Source organism: Rhea americana, unplaced genomic scaffold, assembly GCF_003343005.1.
Source record: "Rhea americana isolate MKP2758 unplaced genomic scaffold, rheAme1 scaffold_177, whole genome shotgun sequence".
Classification (NCBI taxonomy): Eukaryota; Metazoa; Chordata; class Aves; order Rheiformes; family Rheidae; genus Rhea; species Rhea americana.
The window spans coordinates 193,292-215,650 of record NW_028185894.1 but is presented as its reverse complement, the minus strand read 5'-3'; the positions used below and the strand labels follow the sequence as shown (position 1 = coordinate 215,650).

The 22,359-nt window shown below is 36.8% G+C and overlaps 1 protein-coding gene across 1 annotated transcript in view; it reads right to left on the bottom strand.

The window, feature by feature from the left end:
* CFAP44 (cilia and flagella associated protein 44) overlaps positions 1–22,359 on the bottom strand; it is a 42,865-nt gene that overhangs the window by 13,043 nt on the left and 7,463 nt on the right. Inside the window, exons 5-25 of the mRNA XM_085301430.1 lie at positions 21,770–21,932; positions 20,878–20,980; positions 20,321–20,537; positions 18,666–18,780; positions 17,982–18,146; positions 16,532–16,687; positions 16,089–16,136; positions 14,878–14,977; positions 13,549–13,643; positions 12,742–12,951; positions 11,690–11,800; positions 9,825–9,977; positions 7,971–8,192; positions 7,337–7,482; positions 6,104–6,374; positions 3,929–3,984; positions 3,311–3,473; positions 2,852–2,982; positions 1,669–1,880; positions 1,166–1,316; positions 1–178 (exon numbers count right to left, since the gene is read on the bottom strand). Of these exons, the coding sequence (XP_085157556.1) occupies positions 1–178; positions 1,166–1,316; positions 1,669–1,880; positions 2,852–2,982; positions 3,311–3,473; positions 3,929–3,984; positions 6,104–6,374; positions 7,337–7,482; positions 7,971–8,192; positions 9,825–9,977; positions 11,690–11,800; positions 12,742–12,951; positions 13,549–13,643; positions 14,878–14,977; positions 16,089–16,136; positions 16,532–16,687; positions 17,982–18,146; positions 18,666–18,780; positions 20,321–20,537; positions 20,878–20,980; positions 21,770–21,932 (3,166 nt within the window). The remainder of the gene's footprint in view (positions 179–1,165; positions 1,317–1,668; positions 1,881–2,851; positions 2,983–3,310; positions 3,474–3,928; positions 3,985–6,103; positions 6,375–7,336; positions 7,483–7,970; positions 8,193–9,824; positions 9,978–11,689; positions 11,801–12,741; positions 12,952–13,548; positions 13,644–14,877; positions 14,978–16,088; positions 16,137–16,531; positions 16,688–17,981; positions 18,147–18,665; positions 18,781–20,320; positions 20,538–20,877; positions 20,981–21,769; positions 21,933–22,359) is intronic.

Here is a 22,359-nt window from a genome sequence, read left to right as displayed (position 1 = left end):
CAACACTTCCAAGGATGCAAGCTGTATCATCTTCTTCTCAGTGTTTATACGCTTGTGCTCAGGGACTTTGTAGTCAGCAGCAGTCTTCAGTTTATAATCTCCCATATTTTCCTGTGCTTCTTTGATGTCCTGAGCATCTTTGGGATTCTCATAGTCATCACTAGGTTTGTTCTTGTATCTAGTAGGTATAAACAAAGCAGAGCTTTAAGACAATCATCATATAGATGAAGAAACAGGGTTATTTGATACCTTCCTATTTGTGTAGCAAGGCCTGGAAGGTGAGTTAGGGATCAAGAGCAAATCATATACCTCTTTCATAGAGCAGTGGCTACTTTGAGAAGAAAAGGCTTGCATATTTGAAAGAAAACCTCAGATAGATTATTTTTCTGCCCAAGAACTCTTGTAATGTAGACCTGCCATGAGACAGGTTAAACCCTGGCACTTGGAYTGAGTTCTGGGTTTAGAGAGTACAGGCTGCTCCTATTCTCAGGGACTCATGTTGCAACACTCTGCCAAGTTGCAGCACAAAATAACTGATACTACTTTCTTTATTGTTAAACTGTTTATAGCTTCAAAACAGCTTGTGCTCTGGCACTACATTAGTTCAATTTCTTGTGATTCATCTCCTAAAGAAGAGCTTTGAGCTTCTGTACTTCYATGAATATTCAAAGATTTCTTGTCCCCCTTGCTTGTCTCTCAAGATGGGAGCCAGCATGGAGCGCAAAGGCATGTCACAAACCCACTCTCAAGTAATGGTCATGATGTTAATGCAACCGACTTATTCCAGCTGTTGCAGCTTCTGCTCTGTGTGGTGCTGGTAAGGTTAACTGAGGATTGACTGTAATGGTCTATTGGGTGCATAAGCCATCAYCAGTTTAGCCCCTCTCTTACTCGCTACCTGAAGATACAGTTACCTAGCTGAATCAGTGATAATCTTCTTCCATGTTTAATGTTTTAAGAAGAGGAACCATCCAGCTAACTGAAAGATTTTAATCCYCACTTGAGACTCAGAGGCACATAAAAGCTCCTCAATTTTAATTATACTCATTAGAAGAATAAGGAACTAGGCAGCAATATGATAGCCCTGTATGACAGCTAAATGGAACTATTTGACCTCAGACAAGAAACAAAACAAAAAGGGCACAGATCCTGATTTGAGACTYACAGTTCTTCCCACTCCTCCTTCCTCTTCATGATCTTAGCTTTGACCTTATCAGACTTCTCAACAATTCTTTTGATTTGCTCACGCTGGTTTGCTATAAGACGTGTGGTCACCGTTCGTACTTCTGACTTTTTCAGCTTTTCTGCCTCTGATTCTCCCTCRACAACTCCAGCAGCTGGACCAAAAAATAACCACATGAACACATAAGTACTGTGCAACACAGTACAGTCTCAACTATCAGAAACCCTGGGACAGCTCCTTTAGATCTAGTGTAGATCAGGATACTCCATCACAGGGAATGTTCTGAATGCATTTGGGTTGTTTGAGTTCACTCTTAGTCACATTCTACCCACACAGCTGACAGACTATTGCTGACATTGACTCAAACGTGCAAAATTACGAGAGTGTCACTATGTAACATACTATAATTTCTTTAACTTGTATTCAGGAAAATAAACTGAGATGAAAGACAGAAATCATATTACTGATAAGCTTTAAATGATCACCAGTAGTTCTTTGCATGTGCCTTGTTTCGCTCACAATCTTCCTTTCCTCTGTCTCTTTCCATTCTTGTTTTAGTACTGTCTTCTTCCATGTCTCACGTTGCTTATCTTGGTAGCATTTCTCAGAGATTGCTAGGAGTCTATAGGTAGAAATCTTATGATTGCTTTGAATAGCATGAACAACCACAGTGTCAAATTCTAGTGAGTCCCGAAACCTGAAGAACAAAATTAGACAAAACTGTCTGATGTCAGCAGGAGCAACTACCATTTTTCCCTCTATGACCAAAAGGATACGAGTAATGCAGTATACTGATTACACACACACTCATTACAGGTAGATACACAAGTCAGTAGCTAATAGCACAATGACATCTGACACTGTCTATTAATTTTCATCCAATCCAGGAATGGAGATGCTTAAGAATAAACACATGAACTGCTCTTTCTGTATTGAAATTTGCACCTGGTTTTTCAAGGAAGTATCTTTCATCCTTGATTAAGGAGTGATTAAAACAGGTTCATTCAAATCTTCTTGTCAGTGGAAGTCCCAGTGTTACATGTTCTATTTCACTACGGTATTTTTGTTAGCACCTATAGTTTTATTTTTTTATTGTGGATTTATTTTTATAGATTCATCTTTTGCTAAAATGCTTATATTTAAGAAAACAAACAAAAAAAATGCATCTTGCACTTAAACTTGTGTTCTTGAGAAAGTTCATTTCACATCTTTAAGCTGTATAGAGCACACCATGTTTTCAATGACACTAAAATACCTGACAGATGCACTRTGCCTGAAGAACAAGGGTTCATTTCACAGGTTATTCTTCAAAGTTTGGATAAGARTTTTTGAACCTTACTAAACTTACTGGCAAAACATAGGCAAATTTATTCTCTGAAAAAAAATAGTTTTATTTGTATAGAATGGAATCGGAATTAAGTTACTTTCTTGATCTGCATATCCAAATTTTGACCAAGAATTCAAAAGAAGTAATCACATCCAAATAGCAATATGTACTCTTTTGTATGTCCTAAACCAAATAAGAATAAAATCGTAACAGAGAAGGAGAAGCATTTATTATACAAGAAATAAAATATTGCATTCTCTTTCCTTCTGACAGAAACAACTTCGTAGATAATAAACCTCATGCAAAGTCAGAAGGAGAGGTAGAAGAGAAATGGTACTTACCGATTTTGTAATTTCTGCAGTCCAATCAAGTGTTTCTCCTGCTCCCAAGCCATCTCCTTTTGCACTAAGTGGATTCTCTGTGCTGTCTGCCTATCCAGCTCCTCAAAGATTCTATGGTCTATCTCATATTGCTGCAGAAAGACAGAAACCCAGTATCACAGTAGCTTCGCTACAAGGTTTTGGTATGAAATGTTTTTGCACAGATACCAGAGTTCCACACACATAACAGTCATTTACTTTAGAGGCTATTCTATCCCTCACAGAGAACCAAGTTTTTCCTATATACCTCTTAAATGGCATAAATCATGAGCTGTGATTTAGAACTCCAGGGATATTATACATTCATAGGACCAGCTTGATCCACAGGGTTCAACATATTTGGCTCTAACCCACTGAGTAGCAACATTTTGGAAAAAGGAACCTCTAAAGGTAAATGAACCTTATGAAAACCATACGTACTTCTCTGTGCAGCTGCATATGCTTTGGCAATTCCTGATTCTTTTGAAGCAAAGAAAGAAACTCATGTCTCAGTGCACTTAACTCTTCTCTTTTCTTGTTTTTTTTGTCTTCAGCTTCCTTCATTATCTGTTCATACTCCTTTTTCTGCCTGGCTTTCTCAATGCTGAAAATYCACAAAAAAAGACATGGCATTATCTCAGTGGAAGAGAAGAAAGATCAGTTTGTGTAACATTTTAGCATTCTTTGATAACCTTAAACAGTGAACTTAATTGCTCTGAAGATAACTTAGAATGCAGCACTCCAAGCCTTCCAAGGAGAGGCCAATAACCTTACTACGTATTTGTACATTCCTAGCATCCTGGGGCTCTGACCTTGGCCATGTGTTGTCTCTGTTCTCTGAAGTTAAACAAGTCTCAGACTATCATACTTCAATTACTTCCACAGAGCAAGGAGATGAAATGGAAGTAAAAGTTGAAAAGACCTTGTGTATAAAGAGAGAATAACCCAAGTTCAAGGTGATCCACTCCCCATACCTCTTAGGGGGTGAGAGGAGATACATGGTTAGAAGACAGCTACCAGAGCTTGGAAATCTTTCTTCATTATCTGAGCACTTCTTACCTGTAGGCACTGGGATCCTCAATGTCTTCAGCAGCCTTCTCCTTCTCAAGGCCACTCTGGAATAAAAACATTGCCTTGCCTTTAAGCAAGTAATAGTAGTTTCAACAGATAATAAAACTGTCACAAATTAAGAGAGAGCTCCCATTGTTTTTYGTAAGTCAGATGATGCTTGGAAAACCAAAAGAAACCTTCACGATCCATGCTGCTATACTGGTCTTAAAAATCAGGTTTTAATGTTTCAAAAAAAAAAATCAAGTTGTTCTACATATAAAAGAACTAATGAAGCCTAGTTCTTATGGGCAGAAAACACAAATCCTATATCCTCCCCATATATGTTTACCCCAGTGTGACTGCATGTCCCAACTTGATTCTATCCCCTAAGATCTTTGGTTCTCCACTCCCCTAAATCCAATACTCCAGTCTTCCATCACTGCCAGGTTGACAAGAGACAACACATCCTGGGCTAATTCCAAGTTACATGTGTAATTCATTTGGTTTGCGTCTGCTGAATCCAAAATGGGTTCCCAATTATTAGCTGTGAAGAATGACAGATGGATGGACACTGCAATTGCRCAAGGCTCATTTCCTTAGGAAATCATGCTCTAAAAAAAGAGGGGGGGCTACTACCCTACAGTGAATACAATGGTACTAAATTGATCTGTAATATAACTCAATTAGTTTCAGAAGATTCGTATTTGATTCTCCAAGAATCTCATTAACAATGATGTATTTTTTTAAATCTTCCATATGACTTCCAACTAGAATAGATACTTAATGAAGATTTACTCTGATAAGGAAAAACTCTGATAAGGATGGTCATTAAGCAATGTTGCTAGCCYGAACAATAGAAATTGCACCTTAAAGATCTTAATATAGAGATACTTACATATTCAAAATGATAAAATTATATAACTATATATATATATATATATATGCTTTATAATTGTATATTAATCACTACTTGTGATAGTGGAGCTAGCAAGGAGCTGATACCATAGTTTCCAATCATTCATTTAGTTAAGAAAATCATTTTTCTSAGTGTTATATATTCTTGCAATATTGGTAAAAATTCCAACTAGTCATGAGCGGTGAGCAGTTCTAACTAAATGAGTAAAATCACAGTCACCCTTACACACACAATTTTCTCTCTATCTCCCTTGCTAAGTATCTTTCCAAAATCAATTTCCAGCTAATACTGAAAAATATTTAAAAGTTGAATTTGATAATCTTGACACTTTAAAGAGTTTTAAACTACAATGAATGCAGACCATCTCCAAAATTCATTGTGCATTATAGCACTTCCTTACTCAACAGCTCTCACTGCTAGATTTACTTACTTCAATGATTCAACGAATTTTTAAAATGTGCGTAATTTGGGGATGATTCAGTAAAGTCAGAACATTTTAGAAAGGATAAGATAAAGTCTTGCTCTTCTTAATGTTTTATCAGAAGGACTGTTATCAAGCTCCAGTGTCATCTGTTCAAATCTGCTAAAGGTAATGAGTTGCACAGTGATTACAGAACACACGTAGAATCATTTACTCCTGATGCTGCACAAGACCAGAAGAGCAATAGGATCACCATCATGCTGAGCTATTTTGCAAATTTTAAAAATCCAGCTTGTCAATTGTATATTTATTGTACCAAAACCACTGAGAAACTATACATTTGGCATTCTCCAACACTGTTTCTAGATCCCCCACCCAGGGCAGAATTGCACTGTACTGGAATTAAATCCAAGACAGATATTAAATACGTGAAATCTTTGTGGYACCTTCATCCTAGGAACATGGATGATTATACTTCTGAGTGGGAAAAGGATAGTTGAATATTATATATGAAAAAGACAGRCTTTCCATGTTTGAAGGGAAGCATAAAACACATAGAAGGAGCAAGTCAGACATAGGGCCTATATATTACGAAATGTTTTGCATGTGCTCTTTTTTCAAATTGTTTTGGAAACCTCAGCTTTTGCTATTGAAGATCTGCAAACCAAAATAGTTGAACTGAGTTTTGCCCATCTGCAGCAGTTTCATAGTAGATAGGCCCTATATGTGAAAAAAAGGTAGCTAGGAATGTATACATTTAGAGTTGTTCCAGAATCATAGCTGCAGGTCTTTATATGATCAAAACATTCTACCAAAGACTTTGAGGAATCTTCATTGAAAGACTTACCCTCGGAGAGGGGATTTTGGCTTTTAGCTCTTTGTGAATGACCTCTGGAGACAAGATGTTGAAGGCAAAAATGTTTCCATCTCCACCACAGGTAATCAGAAACCTATCATCATAACTAGAACAGATCCCCTGGATCTGGCCATAATCATTGTCATGTACGTTGAAGGACCAGTATTCCTTCAGGGTATTTGCTGAGAGGTCTTTTTCTCGGAGAGGATAAACACGCAGTGCGCCATTCTGCATCCCACAGAACATCAACAGTCTGCTGGTACTGTAAAACAATTAACCAGAAACAGTCATAGAGGGTGACTTGGGACAAGTAAGATCACAGCTCAAAACACGATGCTTCTAAATAGCTAATCTAGCTGAATAAATGAAACTTTCCGAAGTCTGTAAAGTGGAAGCAAAGTATACAGACCACTTAAAGAAGGCATGATGCTACTGCAAACTTCTGGCAAGCTAATTGGATGCTCAGGAATACTCCAACACCTACTGGGCATCATGGAACTCATGCAGAGAAGAGACCAAGTTCAGAGATGGAAAAAAAAAAAAAATCCCAATCCAGCTCTCCAACTAATAGGATTGGTAGAGAATGCAATTGTGGATTACAGTTCTTCTGATCTCAACCTGCCTCCTTAAATGCAGATTACACATGGCCTCATAGGGAATAATTCTGAGAGTCTGCAAACAGTTCTCCTTTTCATTTGTACAGTTTGCAGTATATCCTGACAGGCCTGTATTCTTTCTTCAAGAGGGATGAACTGCTCCCTCAATGTTCCCCTGGAGGGCTGTTTTCTCTTTGCTAAATAGTGAAGACAATTGGTGCTCTGGGGATCATAATTTGCAATCCAATAAAAAGGGTAGCAAGACTTCTAATGGTTCTCCTTGAGATTGACTATCCAAGATGTTTGTGGCCTAATTAGTACTTAATTATATTAAAAAAAAAAAAAAAAAAAAAAAAAAGACAGACATTTTCATCTTAGAGGTTTCTGAATGTGTTGTTAGCTATACTGTGCAACTGTGTCCATCAGGAATTCTAAGTAAAACTCACTCCCAGGAAATTAGGGAGAGCTCCTGCATACTGGGAGTATTGGTCCATGGTTTAAATAAATAAATTAATTAATTAAAGTAAGAAAGACAAAGTAGTGTACTATCTTCTGTCCCAAGTTTAGTTTCACCAGGATTTATCAGTGATCTGTTACATTTTTTTTTTCAATATACATATACACATACCAGAAGGAGATCTGGTGGATGGGATTGTCATCAGTGTCCTCCATACGAATCACTTCAAAGGGTTCATCTTGCCTGTTTTCAAGGTTGTCTTGGTGTTYATTTGAGGAGAACACACAATGATAGAGGAACCCAGAGTCATAACCACCCTGAAGAAGAGAAGGACCACAAAGAAATGGTGAGAACACTGAACCAGTTAACCAGGTAAATGCAAATTTATGAATAATCTTTTCTATCCTAAATGTCATTTTAAGAAAATGAATCTACTATAGGTGAAAAAATGTTCCTTCCAGACACTTAGAGATTCTGTTTAACCACAGATGAAATCAATCATTGGCATTACAAATCATCCTACCACTAAATTAAGATTCTACCTTCTGCTAGTGAGGGAACAGGTTAGTCTTTGTACTCATTTAGGCCTCACTGAGAAGAATGACAATTAGAAATTTATGGACAATCAGAATGGAGAGATATTACTGATTTACTTCAGACAGACCACTGAAACCATCAAATAAGAAGGGAAACCTATGCCCTACAAATAGAAAACAGATATTTGAAATCAGCCAAGATACCCAGATATGAAGGAAAGGCTGCCACAACATACAATTCCAGAAACATAAAAGAATAACTGATTTACCAAGGAGAGCCAAAATTTCCCTGGTGTTGAATAAAACCCACATAGGATGGGACTGGGCTCCTCTGGTATGTACAGAGGTGGCAATGGCCCCTCTTCTTCAGGTTCCTCTTCAGGCTCTTCTTCTACCTGCTTTCCCATCTCCTGTTGCTGCTTTATCCATTCAAGTTTTGCTTTCTCTTTCTCCTGCTTTTTTTTCTCTCTCCGTGCAATCTCCTCTTCCAGCTATTACAGCAAGCAGTAAAAGATGAAATCAATGCTTTCCACACATTACTGATTGAATGGGTCTCATAAATGACACATAACATCCTAGACTTATATACAGAAAATATCTAGAGAAATCTCTTTTCCTTCAGTTCAGCAGACATCAAACAGACCTCTGAGTCTCCACTCAGTCTCCAATGAAAATGCCCCTCTGTTTCCCTGSTCCCAAGTATTTTGACTCATGGTGCTTTGAAACAGAAATTATTCTGCATGAGAAGCAGACTTCAGCAATTCTTCAGACAGATTATTCCCAATATTAACCACTATTAACATGCTACCTCTGCAGAGCTCCCCAACTCTGTTCTATGCTGGCTGAAGAGAAAAACTTTAAGCTGGAAAGCTGAACTCTTGATTCTCACGTTCTAACATATCATTGATGCGGAGTAAAACAGAGAAGCTGTTCCTTCTGAACGCTAAATCGAAGATTACATTGGCAAATTTATACAACCTTTAAAATCTTCTTTCCATTCAAGCCTACTTTAGCATAAACAAAAACACCTTACACCTTATTTAAAACATCAATGTTGCAGCTTATTATTTATTGATCTGTTCCTAGAGGAAAAAGAAAATAATATTCTCTTTGCAGAAACCTTTTCGTTTTTAAAGACTTTCAATATCTTGCAACAGTATTTTTCTCTTTTGACTTAAAAAAAAGAAAAAAAAAGAAAATACTCATATTCTTTCAATCTTTCCTTACATATCATGCTGCAATCATTCTTATGGTTCTTTGTGTGAGGAAACCACCAAGAACTCTCTCCTGAATACTGACTTCCTCATAGTTATAACGAGAAATGAGGCTTTGCCTAACATTTGGTAAGGTGCCACTGAGAACACAGGAGCAGTTAACCTATGATTTCTCTGCTTTCTCTGTCAAGAACAGAACCAGAGGCTGCTGTGATCTRGTGCACTGAACGTGGTGAATGAGAGCTTGCTCACAGAGCTCTGCTCCTGAGCCTAACATCAGGTTGCTCTATAACTTCATAAAATTAACCATTGCTGAGAGCTGGCATAACCCTTCCTTTGGCCCTGTATTTCTTCTAAAATTCTAGTTCTCATTCAGAAATGCATAAATTTCAATACTGAAGGTTATTCTTTTTTTTAAAAAAATGACATTTTAAAGTTATTAAAGCATGCAAAAAATCAGAACTATTTAACTGCTGAAAAAGAATGATTTTTATGTTTGTCTCAAAGTAACCAAATGGGTAGTTTATGATTCTGTTCAAAGGAATTTCCTACAGAGCCAAGGTCAACCACAAGGAACATACTTCTTTCTGAAAATTACCAAAATGAAAATATTTTAAGAACTAACGTCTTGTGCTATCTTTCACTACCACTATGTTGATATTGATTTAAAATTTAAATCTAATATTGATTAAAATGCACATCATGCTTTCAGTGTGATGTGCTTGTTATTTCAATGAAAAAAAAAAAAACATCAACTTGCAATTTGCAAGGTTGAAACACAGTCACAAATGGACCGTACTTGGCCTTTCTGTCTGAAAAGCTTACCAAAAATACCATGCTGCAATACAGACACTAGAAGCCTTCTAGCACATGGAGAACATGAAATTCTTCCACAGGAGAATTCTTTACCTTTATTCGGGATTTAATGCTGTAAAAATGGAAGTACTGCATGGGCAGGTTTTTGATTTGATAGGTGGACACAGTGCCCTCCTCCTCTGGATGAGGGACAGGAACCTGAAGAGCAAAGCCATTCTCACAGAGGACAAGTAGAGTACTCTTCACCTGTAGAAAAATCACATGAAAAAACAAGCATGGGGAAGGTGTATAAATAGAATTGAGAGAAAGGACAGCTAGTCAGAAGATGCACATGSACAAAACCAAACACCAGCTAGGAGGCATTAACTCTAATTGTATTCTTATTTAAATCGACACATCTAAATGGACATCAGAAACCAGGGAGCTTCTGTTATACTGTGTATCCTAATCAAAGTTAATGAAGTGAAGACATCCTTGCCATATACAAAAAAGCTATCATTCTGACACTGTTTAGCTCAGAAACAGCATGATGACATTTTAGGAGTTTGATTACTTTAAAGGATGGATGTGACACAGAAGTTAGGGGCTGAGGTTTTGTTTTGACAAGTACATGAAAGTTCAGATGTTTCTAAACTTTCTAAATGCTTTATATCTTCAAGACTGGGCTGGGAATCTTGCCAAAAGCTATTTACCTTGGGTTTTTTGTTTGGTTGGTTGTTTTTTCTTAATTGCTATAACTGCCAGGTCCCTTAAAATGCAAAGTTAAGGAAATAATTGAGGTAAGGTAAATAATTGGTGTTTTCAGATTTTAAAAGGCAAGTTTGTATTTAGTTTCAATTTTCAGAAGCAATCTAGAGAAGGGAGATAAGCTTATTTACCCCTGATCTACAAAGTACAAAGCTGGCATACTATGGGAACGTTAACTAGTAATAATATGATTGTGTTTCTAAAACCTTAGTCTTAAAACTTAATTAGTTTAATGTGTAGTATTTAATCAGCAAGGTGCTTATTTTAAAGAGAAAAAAAAGTAGCATAAAACACTCAGATGCTTCAAGTGTGTTTAGTAAGTGTTCATATTTAGTACTGGAAACCTGACACTGGTAGACAGAACTGCTCTGCCAGATCTGACATATCAAAGATATTATGGGTGCTTTTCTACTAAACAGGAATACCTTGCCTTCAAGTAAAGGACCCAAAATGCAGCTGTGAGACCAAGATTTGTCATTTCTGGAGAAAGACAGCATTCATACTAGCAAGAGTTCTTATCTGAGCACAGTTTATATCAGTTCCCACGAACAAACTACAATAGCAAAACTTTCCCACTATGTATAAATATAATTACATCTCACTGTGCAGTTTATCAGTATCAAAATGCCCCTCTAAACAAGATTACTGGACCAACAAAATTTGATGCCACTCTAACCTCAAACTTTTAAAATAAGTTTTTGTTAGTGAGAATCGATTTGAGTAAGTGACTGATTACATTCAGATACAGAGTGTGAATTCATGGAGGCACACAAAGTTTTCTTTATAGGCACTGAACACTTTGCCTACAATTGCAAGCGCATGTTTCAACATGGGAAAGAGGCACATGCGATAATGCTCAAGTAACTCTTATACCAACAAAATTTAGACATTTAAAAAGCTACACCACAGGCTTGTTCCTTTTTTGAAGAAGCTCAAGATGGTGACCAGAATTTTGTGGCTTACATATGATTCTGGTCTTAATTATCCAAAGTCCAAAATATGTCCAGAGTGACTAAATTGGAGATACAGCTAAACAAGACCTGTCACTCTGAAGCTGCCTGAAGAACACAGTAGAAAAGAGTCTTCTACATTGTCTATAGAGAACATGGCCAGGGTGATGGATCTTCATCTATTTTGATCAGAAGTTCTTTTCAAAATGACGTTCTAATACCCTGGGGGAGGAAACAAACAAACAAACATTCACTACTCACATGAGAAGGTGGAGACCACTGTAATGCCTGCACAGGCCCAGGGACACAGATGAATCCAATTGGCTCATATTTGTCTTCAACAGCAAAAAAGAAAACTGTTTTGTCTTTACTCTGAGAAGAAAAAGAAAGATGACTGAATCAAAGSTTATCAAAAAAACCAAAAATGGCAGACTGTAGGTACTCCATGAAATGCACATACTTCAAAACATTTGTGGCTAGACAAGTGAGTCCTCCACCTGCCTTGGGCACTTAGAATTGTGTTTCCCTGATGATGRTGAAAAATCCTATTCGCCTTCTTCAGGGTTTTGAGTGCACCCATAGGCCTTGATTGCCCTGATGGGCCTCACTTGGAAACTCCATTCATGCGTGTTCTGCCCATTGCCCCAGAAGCTCCATTTAAGCTTAGGCCCAGGCTCAGGCCTGACCTAAGTTGTGTCATAGGTGCACCTGATCCCAGTCCTGTGTCAAGCTGTTCCTGAACTGTAGTTTGGATTTCTTGGATTGACCTCAGATGTGACTTGTAACCTTGCCTTTCTCTAATGATCACTGGAATGCTGGTGGAACTGGTGGCTGTCCACTCTGCTCGGGCTGCTCAGGAACTCTGGGATGGTGCCTTGTCCATGAGGACACTGCCCTTACTTGTTTTGGAGTCAATGTTACTGAGCAGCCCCACCGCTGCTGCTCCCCAGTAGCCCTCATACTAAGACTGGATCTCTGAAGTACAAATGAAGTTGCTGCTGCTAATTCCAAGCTACTACTAAACTAATTACAAAATGAAACAAATCCATCTTCAAAGGGGATTACAGAATTCACACTAAACACTCCAGTAGTTCACAAAATGAATTGTATCAACTGCATGGTTGCTTCTTTTCAGAAAACATAGGTGAGTGCAAACATTTTCTTTTCCCAGCACTACAGAGAACTATAACAAGCAATCAAAAGAAATACTGTAAGTATGATGTGTTATCAGTCAATAAATTTTACCTAATCTATATAAAAATAATCTCTACAATTGTGGCTTGATAAAAATAACTGAAGGAAATGACACATACTCCTGTAGCAAGAACATCTCCATTTTGTTCATATGCCAAGGCTGTTACTGCAGCAGTGTGAGGTTTGAAAGCTTGTTTCAGATTCATCTCTGCCTTTCCTATATTGGTCCKTCCTGCCACAATGGCCAGTCCTTTGGGATCATAAACTTCAATTATACGCACAACGCCATCTTCAAACCCCACAGCAATTAGACCTCCTTTAGGATTTACCTTTGAGTGGAAGAAAGAAGATAAAGAAATTGCAGTGTAAGTCAGTGGGCTTAGACTGAAGTACTTTCCTCCATAAATTTTTGCATAATGAACCCACTAGGCTTGCTATGTTTCCTCAAGAAGATAACTAGGCACTATTTTAATTAAAATTGAAAATTTGTCTAAGAGATAGACTCAACACTCCACAAATGATCAGTTCTGGCTACAAGTTCTTACAATTTATCTCCAAATGTTTGTGGATTGTCTGGACTGTCATTTCAAAATGTGTTTAGTAACTCATGTTAATTGACAATAACTGTTTGGCTTAAATAGAAGCTGTTAGTTTATAAAATAAGATTTCCTGTGACTGCCCACCAAAGTCTGATTTTAAAATCTCAGCAAGATATAAAATAGGAAAACTGACAATCAGTGGTAAAGTCAAACTGTACATCTACCTTAAAAATACATATTACTATGCAAACTGTACATATGCATACTACAGTAAATTCCAGTATGGCCTAAACAACGATTTCTTTAAGATTTTGTAATGCGAGCATCTTTCTCAATTTTCTCATAGACCCTTTACGAATTCTTACTAACATACTAGCAAAAACTTACTACACGAGGTGCCCATGTCAGTGCTGTTCCTCCTTGCTTAAACTTAATTTCACTCAATTGCCTTTTGCTGATGAAATCATAGATACGCACTGATCCTGTGTTCAAAGGAGATAGTAGAAACTTACTTTTTGCTGTGTCACTATTTAAGATTTATGAAGAAATTGCTATTTATTTTTAATGAAAACTGAACAGAAAGTTATTTTTCTTTTTAAATATCAAACACCCATCTGGAAAGACATGACTGATGATTACAGAGCACAACAGCTAGCATGGTGCCCATGAACAAAATATAGGCTTTCTTTACCCTTTAACTTAAACGCTCCCCGAGTTGTAAGGGCTAAAGTTTGTCATAACAAGTCCCATACCAACCACTATGTGAAATTCTTAAGTAATCACAGAACAGTGGCATATTCTAAGGGATATCTCCACTGACAACATAGGAAAAGAGGATATGTTACTGCTTGGAATTGCCTAGGGAGGGAAATATTTAAATGCATGAAAATGGGAGAGTGTTCAAAAACAGCCATCCTCACCGGAGGTGAAATTAACAGATTAGTCAACACACACATTGATCTGCATAAAACTCCATTCCAGCTGGCATATATCCTAAATGTCATTTGCTCAACTAGTAGGAGTTTATCTTCAGGCTATAAGTGCATGTAAATGGTGTAACACAGACAAATGACAAGACACTGCTGACAAGCAATTTTGTTAAAGACCTTGTAGCGTTTTCTCAGCAGCATAAACGATACTGTTAAAGTTCTGGCCTGTGGCTCTTTCAAACAAGGATAAAGCTAAATGTGAAAAACTTAAATAGCAGTATTTATATATTTTAAATAAATGTCTGTAATTGCATGTTAGCATTTAAGACCATTATAGCTATTTCATTTGCTAAGAAAGCCACAAATATTAATATTCACAATGACTTATACAATGTTAGAAATTCATGTCATTTCTAACAAAACAAAAACCACAACACTTATCAATCCAGAGCCTGGAATAGAAATGTTGTTATTCAAACCAAATGTCTCATCTTTCCAGTCATTCATTCAGAACAAACAGAATTTACAAAGCTTCCCACAAGAACTTCTCTCTTCAAAACCAAGGCTTTCAAGATGAAGCAATCCTAACACATTATTTCACAACATTAACAATATATCTTAACTATTAAAGAATGGATCCATAGAATAACAACTGTCTGGAAAGCAACTTTACAAGAGCAAATATGCAACTTCAGTTCAAAACARAGTAGTTCCAAAACAGGAGTTCCCATTACTCTTAAATAACCATAATTAAAGATCTGAGAGAAGAAGAGTAGAGTGTACTTACGGTCAAGAGCAGTGGTAGCCATAAGATATGTGACAGGAGACACACTCATGGCTTCAATCTTTCCAGAGTGAAAGGTATACAGGCACTCTGGATCATGTGTCTGTGAGGCAAAACAGAAGAACAAAACTTCTGCTGTACTCTGGAACAGCCCTTGAAAGGTTTTATCAGCCATGCCTACAGCGAACCTGAAAAATCTAGACAGGGGGTGGTTGCATGAACAAAATTTGGGGTGCTTCAGGTGCCTATATGCAATTTCCTTTTTTTTTTTTTTTCCCTCCGTGTATATATCCATAACAAGATCATGAACAAGTCAATGTAGGATCATTAAGCTTATTTTAAAATCCAGCATTTTCTATGAAAAAATAAAGGACAGTGCTTTTCTCTAAGTGTTTTCTAGCCTTGAGTTAACATTTTTAAGAAAAAGCTGTTGCTTTTGCAACAAAAGCTGTTGTATTGGCAAGGAAAATGCTCTTACATTTAGGGGTTATACTGCAAGGGAAATCTCTTCATAATCCAAGGAGTTACAGATTTTTCCCATAAATTTCTGCTGTTAGTTTTTATAGTATGCTTCACACATCTCTCTTTGCCATAAAATTCCTGGAACATCAGTTGTCTGTTACCAGATATAACATTTTTTCCAATCAAAGGATGCATTCCCACTTACTTCAATAAGTTGTAGAGCAAAAATGAAATGCAGTAATTTTACCTTTGTCATCTGATTCTTTAATCAAAAACATCTACAGCAGTATTACCTGTAGTTAGTTTGATAAAACACGAAAGGTACATTTCATCATCTTGTTTCCCTAGTTCTTTACRTCATTTAGAAATAACTGTAATGATTGTTTCAAATACAGCCTCTCTAGATAGGTTATGTTAATACTCCTTGAACTCATATCCTCCATTTAGGTGTCTTGTATTTCCAATTTATGAGACTAAAACTCAAACATACTTTAAAGCATCTTGAATTTGTGGCCAAAACTTCAGGAATCAAAAATCAATAATTTCTCCTGATAATCCTGTGCAATCATTATAATCAATAAGGTTATGTAAACAAATTGTTTAAGAAAAAAAAATCTGGTTCAATGCTAAAATTTTTAACTATCTAACTCTGTAAAAAATAAACTGCACTGCAGAGGCAACCAGTATATTAAAATGAAGTTATTGCAAGGGAATTGAAGAAATCAGGAGAAGGAAAAAGAAAATAAACTTACAATATTTGAAAAAGTCAAATCCAGCTTCCATAGTGCTCCATTGGCATCCTAAAGAAGAAAAAACAAAACATGTAACCTGAATATTTTCAAACGCAATTTGAAAATAAAACTGCCTTCTGTGATTCTTTAAAAATTCTTTAAAGATTATCCTTGCGAAATTCAAATGACTGAATGTGGTCACATTGGTCCTATCAGTCCTACTCGTTATTCCAGGATAAAACAAGTTAGATAACACATTTTGACATTCTCCAACTCCTACGTAGTTCTGATTCTGAAAGTCAAAGTCTCCTATGTTATTTTATTCTAAAAATAGGTCCAGAAGATGATTAGATTCTACAGGAAAAAAAATATACTGACTGGTAACAGACTCCCACTATTACTTAACATCATCTTCCTCATTCTGTATTTCTCCACAGAGCTGTATGTACTTGAGTGTATCTTACCTGAGCATACCAAATGGGCTGTCCACGATCATGAACTTTTGCCATGAAACTCAGACTGACGTTCTTGCCAACCAGAAGTTCATTCATTGGCTCCATCTCCAGTAAACCTGTTTCATCTATGGTATCAGCAGCATCTACTGTTTCAATGTCCCACACCTTCAAGGAGTCGCAAGCACAGAAAATGAGTATTCATTAGGCCAACATGTCCAAATCACATTTTCACATACAATTAATATGGAAATTGAAAATGATAAAAAATTAGGGAAGGGTAAGTCTCACGGCAGAGCATGAAACCTGTCACGTCTGCTTCATTGGTTTGAATATAACCTGCAATATTGACAACTAGCTACTACCATCTGATACAATGGGGCAGAAAGCAAAACATATTGCAAAATATTTCAATCCAATTCTGAGACAACAATGCCATAAATACCAGCCCCAGTACTGGTAAAGTTATACACGGCTGACTCAGAAGTGCAGAGAGTTAACAATACCTGCCTGCACTGCACATCGTGCATACTGAAGCATTAAGGAAGAAAGAAAAGGAAATGTTACACATCCAAGTTCTGCTGTGTGAGATGAGGACAAGACATCAGCTGGCACACTTATACCCTGAGTGAATGTTCCTAAAGGGATTATATMAATTTTTAAAACACAACCAAAAGAAAGCTAGGGTGTTTGAACCCCTCTGTGGTCTGTAACGGTAAGATTCAGCTTCCTGTTGGTTATCCAGGTCTTTCACAAATCAGTAGAAGGCACAATTTGTCTTCCTTTTAAGAGCAGGTGAACAGGACTGCAAAATCCTTGATAATCAGCAGATGAGATCAGCAATGGGCATGATTAAGGAAACCACTTTGACCTCAATTTATAGCATCATGTGTTACCTTCAGAATGCTCAGTGCTTTTTCTTTTAATTGCTACTCTATTTCAGTGATTGTATCTCCAAGATATTAATGAATATCTATGCCATTTTAACATAAATAATCTGAGCTATTACAAAATCTGAAAATCAATTTCAAATATTGCCATGTTTACCCTTTGAAATAAAAATAAATATACTAATAGATCTGAAAATTATAAAGATTAACCAAAACTACATTGCAAAGAGATTTATTAGAATGCACGCAAGAATAAAACTTTTAGAGAATCACTGAAATTTATTTTGATTTATTAGAGTAAATGGTGATTAATTACTACTATCAAACAAAAAATGTTATATAAATACTATCTGATTCAAACACCTACTTTGAATCTACTGTGGAGAAGTGCTCTTACTAAGTTTGTTCTAAAAATTCATTCTCAGAAAGCCACTGCATTGCAAATCTGCCTCCACAAATAAGCTCTGGGAAAGAAAAATACGTAACATTTACCTGCTGATCACAATATGTAACATTTAYCTGCTGATCACAAACTTGCACATCTAAACACAGAGCACTAAAGAAAAACTCACCCGAATGAAGCCATCTTTTCCAACAGTCACAAGTTCTCCTTCATCCAGAATTAACTGGCTGATTGGGCCGTTGTGACAAGGTTTGCGTCCCGTTCGACAAAGCTCTACTTTGATGAGGCCTCCATCCCAAAGCAGTAAGTTACCCCACTCAGCCCCTGAGATAACCTTCAATGCAAACAAAAAGAAGCACATAAGCCCCTCCACTTAACCATGCAGAAATACTGGCAAGAATCTGATAAACAGTTGTGGCTTGTTTCTACGAAAGCATTAAATTCATAGCAATGTACAGATATTTGCAAGAGAAGGAAGGCATAAATGGTGAGGAGATTCAACTTTTTAGGAATGTAGCTTATCACTTAAATTCATTGAAATGGTGAAGAATAAGGGATAATATTCTTTGATTTCTTTACTCTCAGTGTTTTCACTGCTCTATTAYAGAAGCCTCAGGTCTAAGCTAACACCAATCTTTCATCTGGGAATTACAATGCTAACTGTACTTTTCAATTATTACAAAGCAAGCCAGTTTTCTGGCAAATTAATGTCAATATTAGCTTATCACAGTAGTGCAATGAAGGTCTAGTTCACCTCATTTTGAAGCAAATAGTAACCCTCCAACTTACTCAGTAGAATTTACACCAAACCCTGAGAGAGAACAGCAAATGAATTAAACTTTTTCAGACTTACCTTCCCATCAGGCAGCTCCACATACCCTATAATGTCAGTCACTGCAGTTTTTCCAAACCTGCCCAAGGCTCCTTGTAACTTGAGACCAGTGAATGTGAGAGCCATCTTCCAGAACCTGAGTACAGAAAACACGCCCCTCTCCAATACAAGATTTCCTAAACATAGTCTTCATTCTTTCTCAGACATYGAAATAATCTTCCCAGGGATACCTCTGAGGTGAAAGCTGACAATTTATTACTCTTTTTCATAAGAGAACTTGGGTTTATCTTTCTAAAATGAGACAAAGCTTTGTAAATACACAGTTTTTCTCTCTCCTAACCCTATGAAAAGCAAAATAGAAAAATGATCTGGCAGGGTCAGAATGAAGACTAAACTACTATTTAAAATAAGTAAGTATAAAATATATAACTATATTCTTCCTGCTATAACCATCACATGTACTTGCACATGCCTGTTTCATCCTTGCCGTTTCCAGAGTCTGATGATCAACCCTATAAATCTGTGGAGGACTGTGTCCTCCACTGCATTTCATTCAAATACCTCCAGGGACTTAAACAAGACTGTAAAAATCTCAATGAGTGAAAAGTTCTATCCTAGTTCTTCACAGCTATTTCTAATTGATCATTATATTTATACCAGTATAAAACATAACTTTAAATTACTGTATCACAAAAAATTAACATCTACTGCAATGCATCCTCTGTGCACAGGAGGCATATCACATTTAAGACAGGTATTGGAAATTAGAATTTGGGACTAAACTTAGGTTAAGGCTTAGGAATACCAGTGTTATAAAAGCTATGTCAGACTGTATTCATAGTATTGTAGCTCAAAATAAAGACTATAAAAGAGCTTATTTTGCATGATTTCCATAACTAATATTTTCCAAGTCACATTTTTTCTGGATCTAAACAAGMCATTTCTTATTTCAGACCCACCCTGAAACCAACTGTAGAGATTTRGAGATTTTGATCTGATTCCTGTGTAAAATCCAAAAGTCTTTAGATATGTTATCATTTTAAAGGTATAATTTCTATTATAATAGCATCTAAGTCATATTTCAACTCCCTGGTATTTTAAGGCTGAACACTGGACACAAAGGCAACCCCTGTCCCAAAGAGCTTAGGGCTGTGATTCATTTTTCATTACAAAAGGTTCCACGAACTTACTAGAAAAGAGAGCATATGAAATTTTTGTAAGGGTTTCTTGCAGGTTTCTGACAGCAGGATAGGGGTCCTGAGCCATTTCTCGGCAACCAGTTCTAGCGGCTGCCCAAGCAGCAGCTAAGCTCAAGAAATCAAAGGTAGAAAACCCCAGAGGCAGAGGAGGTATGTATGCTATGTTAACAGCTAGAAGAGATGTATATGTAAATATTTTTGATTAATTCTTCACAGTGCTAGTTGGAATTACAAGAATGGAGCCAATGGTACAAGCATTCAACACCAAGTATCATACCTTTAGGACAGCAAAGGTGTTAAAAGAATTGGCTGACTGTCTGAAGAAATAAAGAGTTTTCTCATATTTGTAATTGTTATGGCCAGATAAAACAGCATTTCTCATTGGTCCATGTTTGCTAATGGCACTTTTCTGTTAGTCATCTTCCAGATATTGTGGCTTTACAGCTCATGCACATTAACTATAATCAGTAAACCTACTTGATGTGTCCTGTTCCAGACGTAGTTAACTGCTCTTCATTATCAGGAGAAAACGTGACCTTGTAAACATCCTGGGAAAAAGCTTTTGACCTCAATACAATCTTTTCCTGTTTCCAATCCCAGATCGTCAACATGTAGTCAGGATCACTACCAACACTGGCTAGCAAATTGCCAGAATTGTTGAAATCAGCAGAAACATAGGCTTCCTCTGTTCCACCTGAAAAGACATAAAAGCCCAAGCCACATGCGCACACATACACACACACGCACACACACAAACACACACACACAGAAAAGAGGAAGAAACAATTGGAAAAACTGCTTTAAAAGGAGCTCAACTTCCACTACATTTTTTTCACCAGTTAATAGCCTTCAGTTGATTGTATCTACTAAATAAAAGCTTTTTACCATYGAAGAATTTAAAAGCTTTTAATCAGTGCTGTTAAGTACCAAAAGGTTGTATGTTCTTCTAAACTTAAAATGAACCATTAGTCCATCTGCTGGGATCTATAAGCACTGGCYCATTTGTGTAAAATAAATAGTACTTTTTACACTACCTCGTAGTATTCTGTAGGGCCTCAGTGAAGGATACTCGTAGATGATGAGGTCTGGCTTCTTTCCTTTTTCTCCTACTGCAAAGTACTGCTTAGTAGGGTGTGCCTTGAAAAAAWCAAAAATCCTTTTGCATGCTGTAAAAACAATTTTGTTGTATTCAGCTAGTTATTGAGTTATTGTATCTACTTGTTCATTAGTCAGAAGATGTTGTGGTTGACAGATTGCATTATTCTATCTGCATATTCTCAACAACTGCCAATCTATTGCTCACTACTGGAGTTAGACCATTATGCATACAAAAATGGTATATTGCACATATGCTGCAAAACTATGACAAACTGTGGAACCAAAAAATAATTTGCTTCATCACGCATTATTTTACTAGCTCTGTCTGACTCAATACACTAGCTGAACAGCACTCGGGTCAACAGTCATCTACTTTTTCAGAGGGTAATAYAAAAAGAACAACCCTCTTGAATGCAACTGCTGTGAAAACACATATGATTTTCCCAAAAAGCTGCTTACAGTGGAATAGAACAATACGAGTCTGGGATTCTGAAAGCTTTGCTCATGTGAAATATTACTGAGAGCTGGTAGGGCCATTCACAGGATAAGGAGCTACAAAAGCAAAGAAAGCATTTCAGAACCCAAGCTCTTGGTAGGAGATTACTAGAATTAAACCAGWTATTTTTGTCTTCATTTATCTAGGTACTTGATTTTCTAAATTTTACCTACAGACAAAACACTAAACTAGTATCAGTTATGACTAAGAGAGACRAAATGTTGAACAAAAGAGTGCCAATGCAACTGTAGAAATCTCCCATCAAGCAACCACATGACCATTTCATTTGTAGAAAGGGACYGACATCCTAAAGCAAAAAACATAATCCATACTGTGATAACCCCAATTCCACCACCACTGCTGCTCCGGAGGTARCTCTGAGATTTAGTTTTCAGGTCCAGGAGCACCACATGGTTGCCTGCAATATAGAGCAGTGTTTGGCTATCCATCATCAGCAGGTTTACAGTTCTCATGCAGTCATATCCAAAAGAATGTCTGAGAATATTTAATAAGGAAAAGATTTAATACTGGGTCTCTAGAAAACTTTRCTACTTGGAAAGAAACAATCAGTACTTAAACCAAGACTGAGATAGGAATATTGAATCCTTATAAATTTTGTTTTTCATCCTTCTACCTCTATTACAGGGCACACTTCTTGCCTCTGCTGGATCCTTTCAGGCTGCAAGGATTTATATTCTATCAATTCAATGTTTTCTTCTCAAAAAAAAAAAAAAAAAAAAAGTAAGAGCTGTGCCTCAGATTGTTAGGAACTGTGCTACAAACAAGTGATCACACCAAAGAAATACTCAAGTTCACTTATTTAATGTTTATATACTGATATAGATAAGGGAAAATCTTCAACAGCAACTTGACTATGTCTGCAGAGAAAACCATAAGCACTTCTGAAAGCCGTATCTCCTAT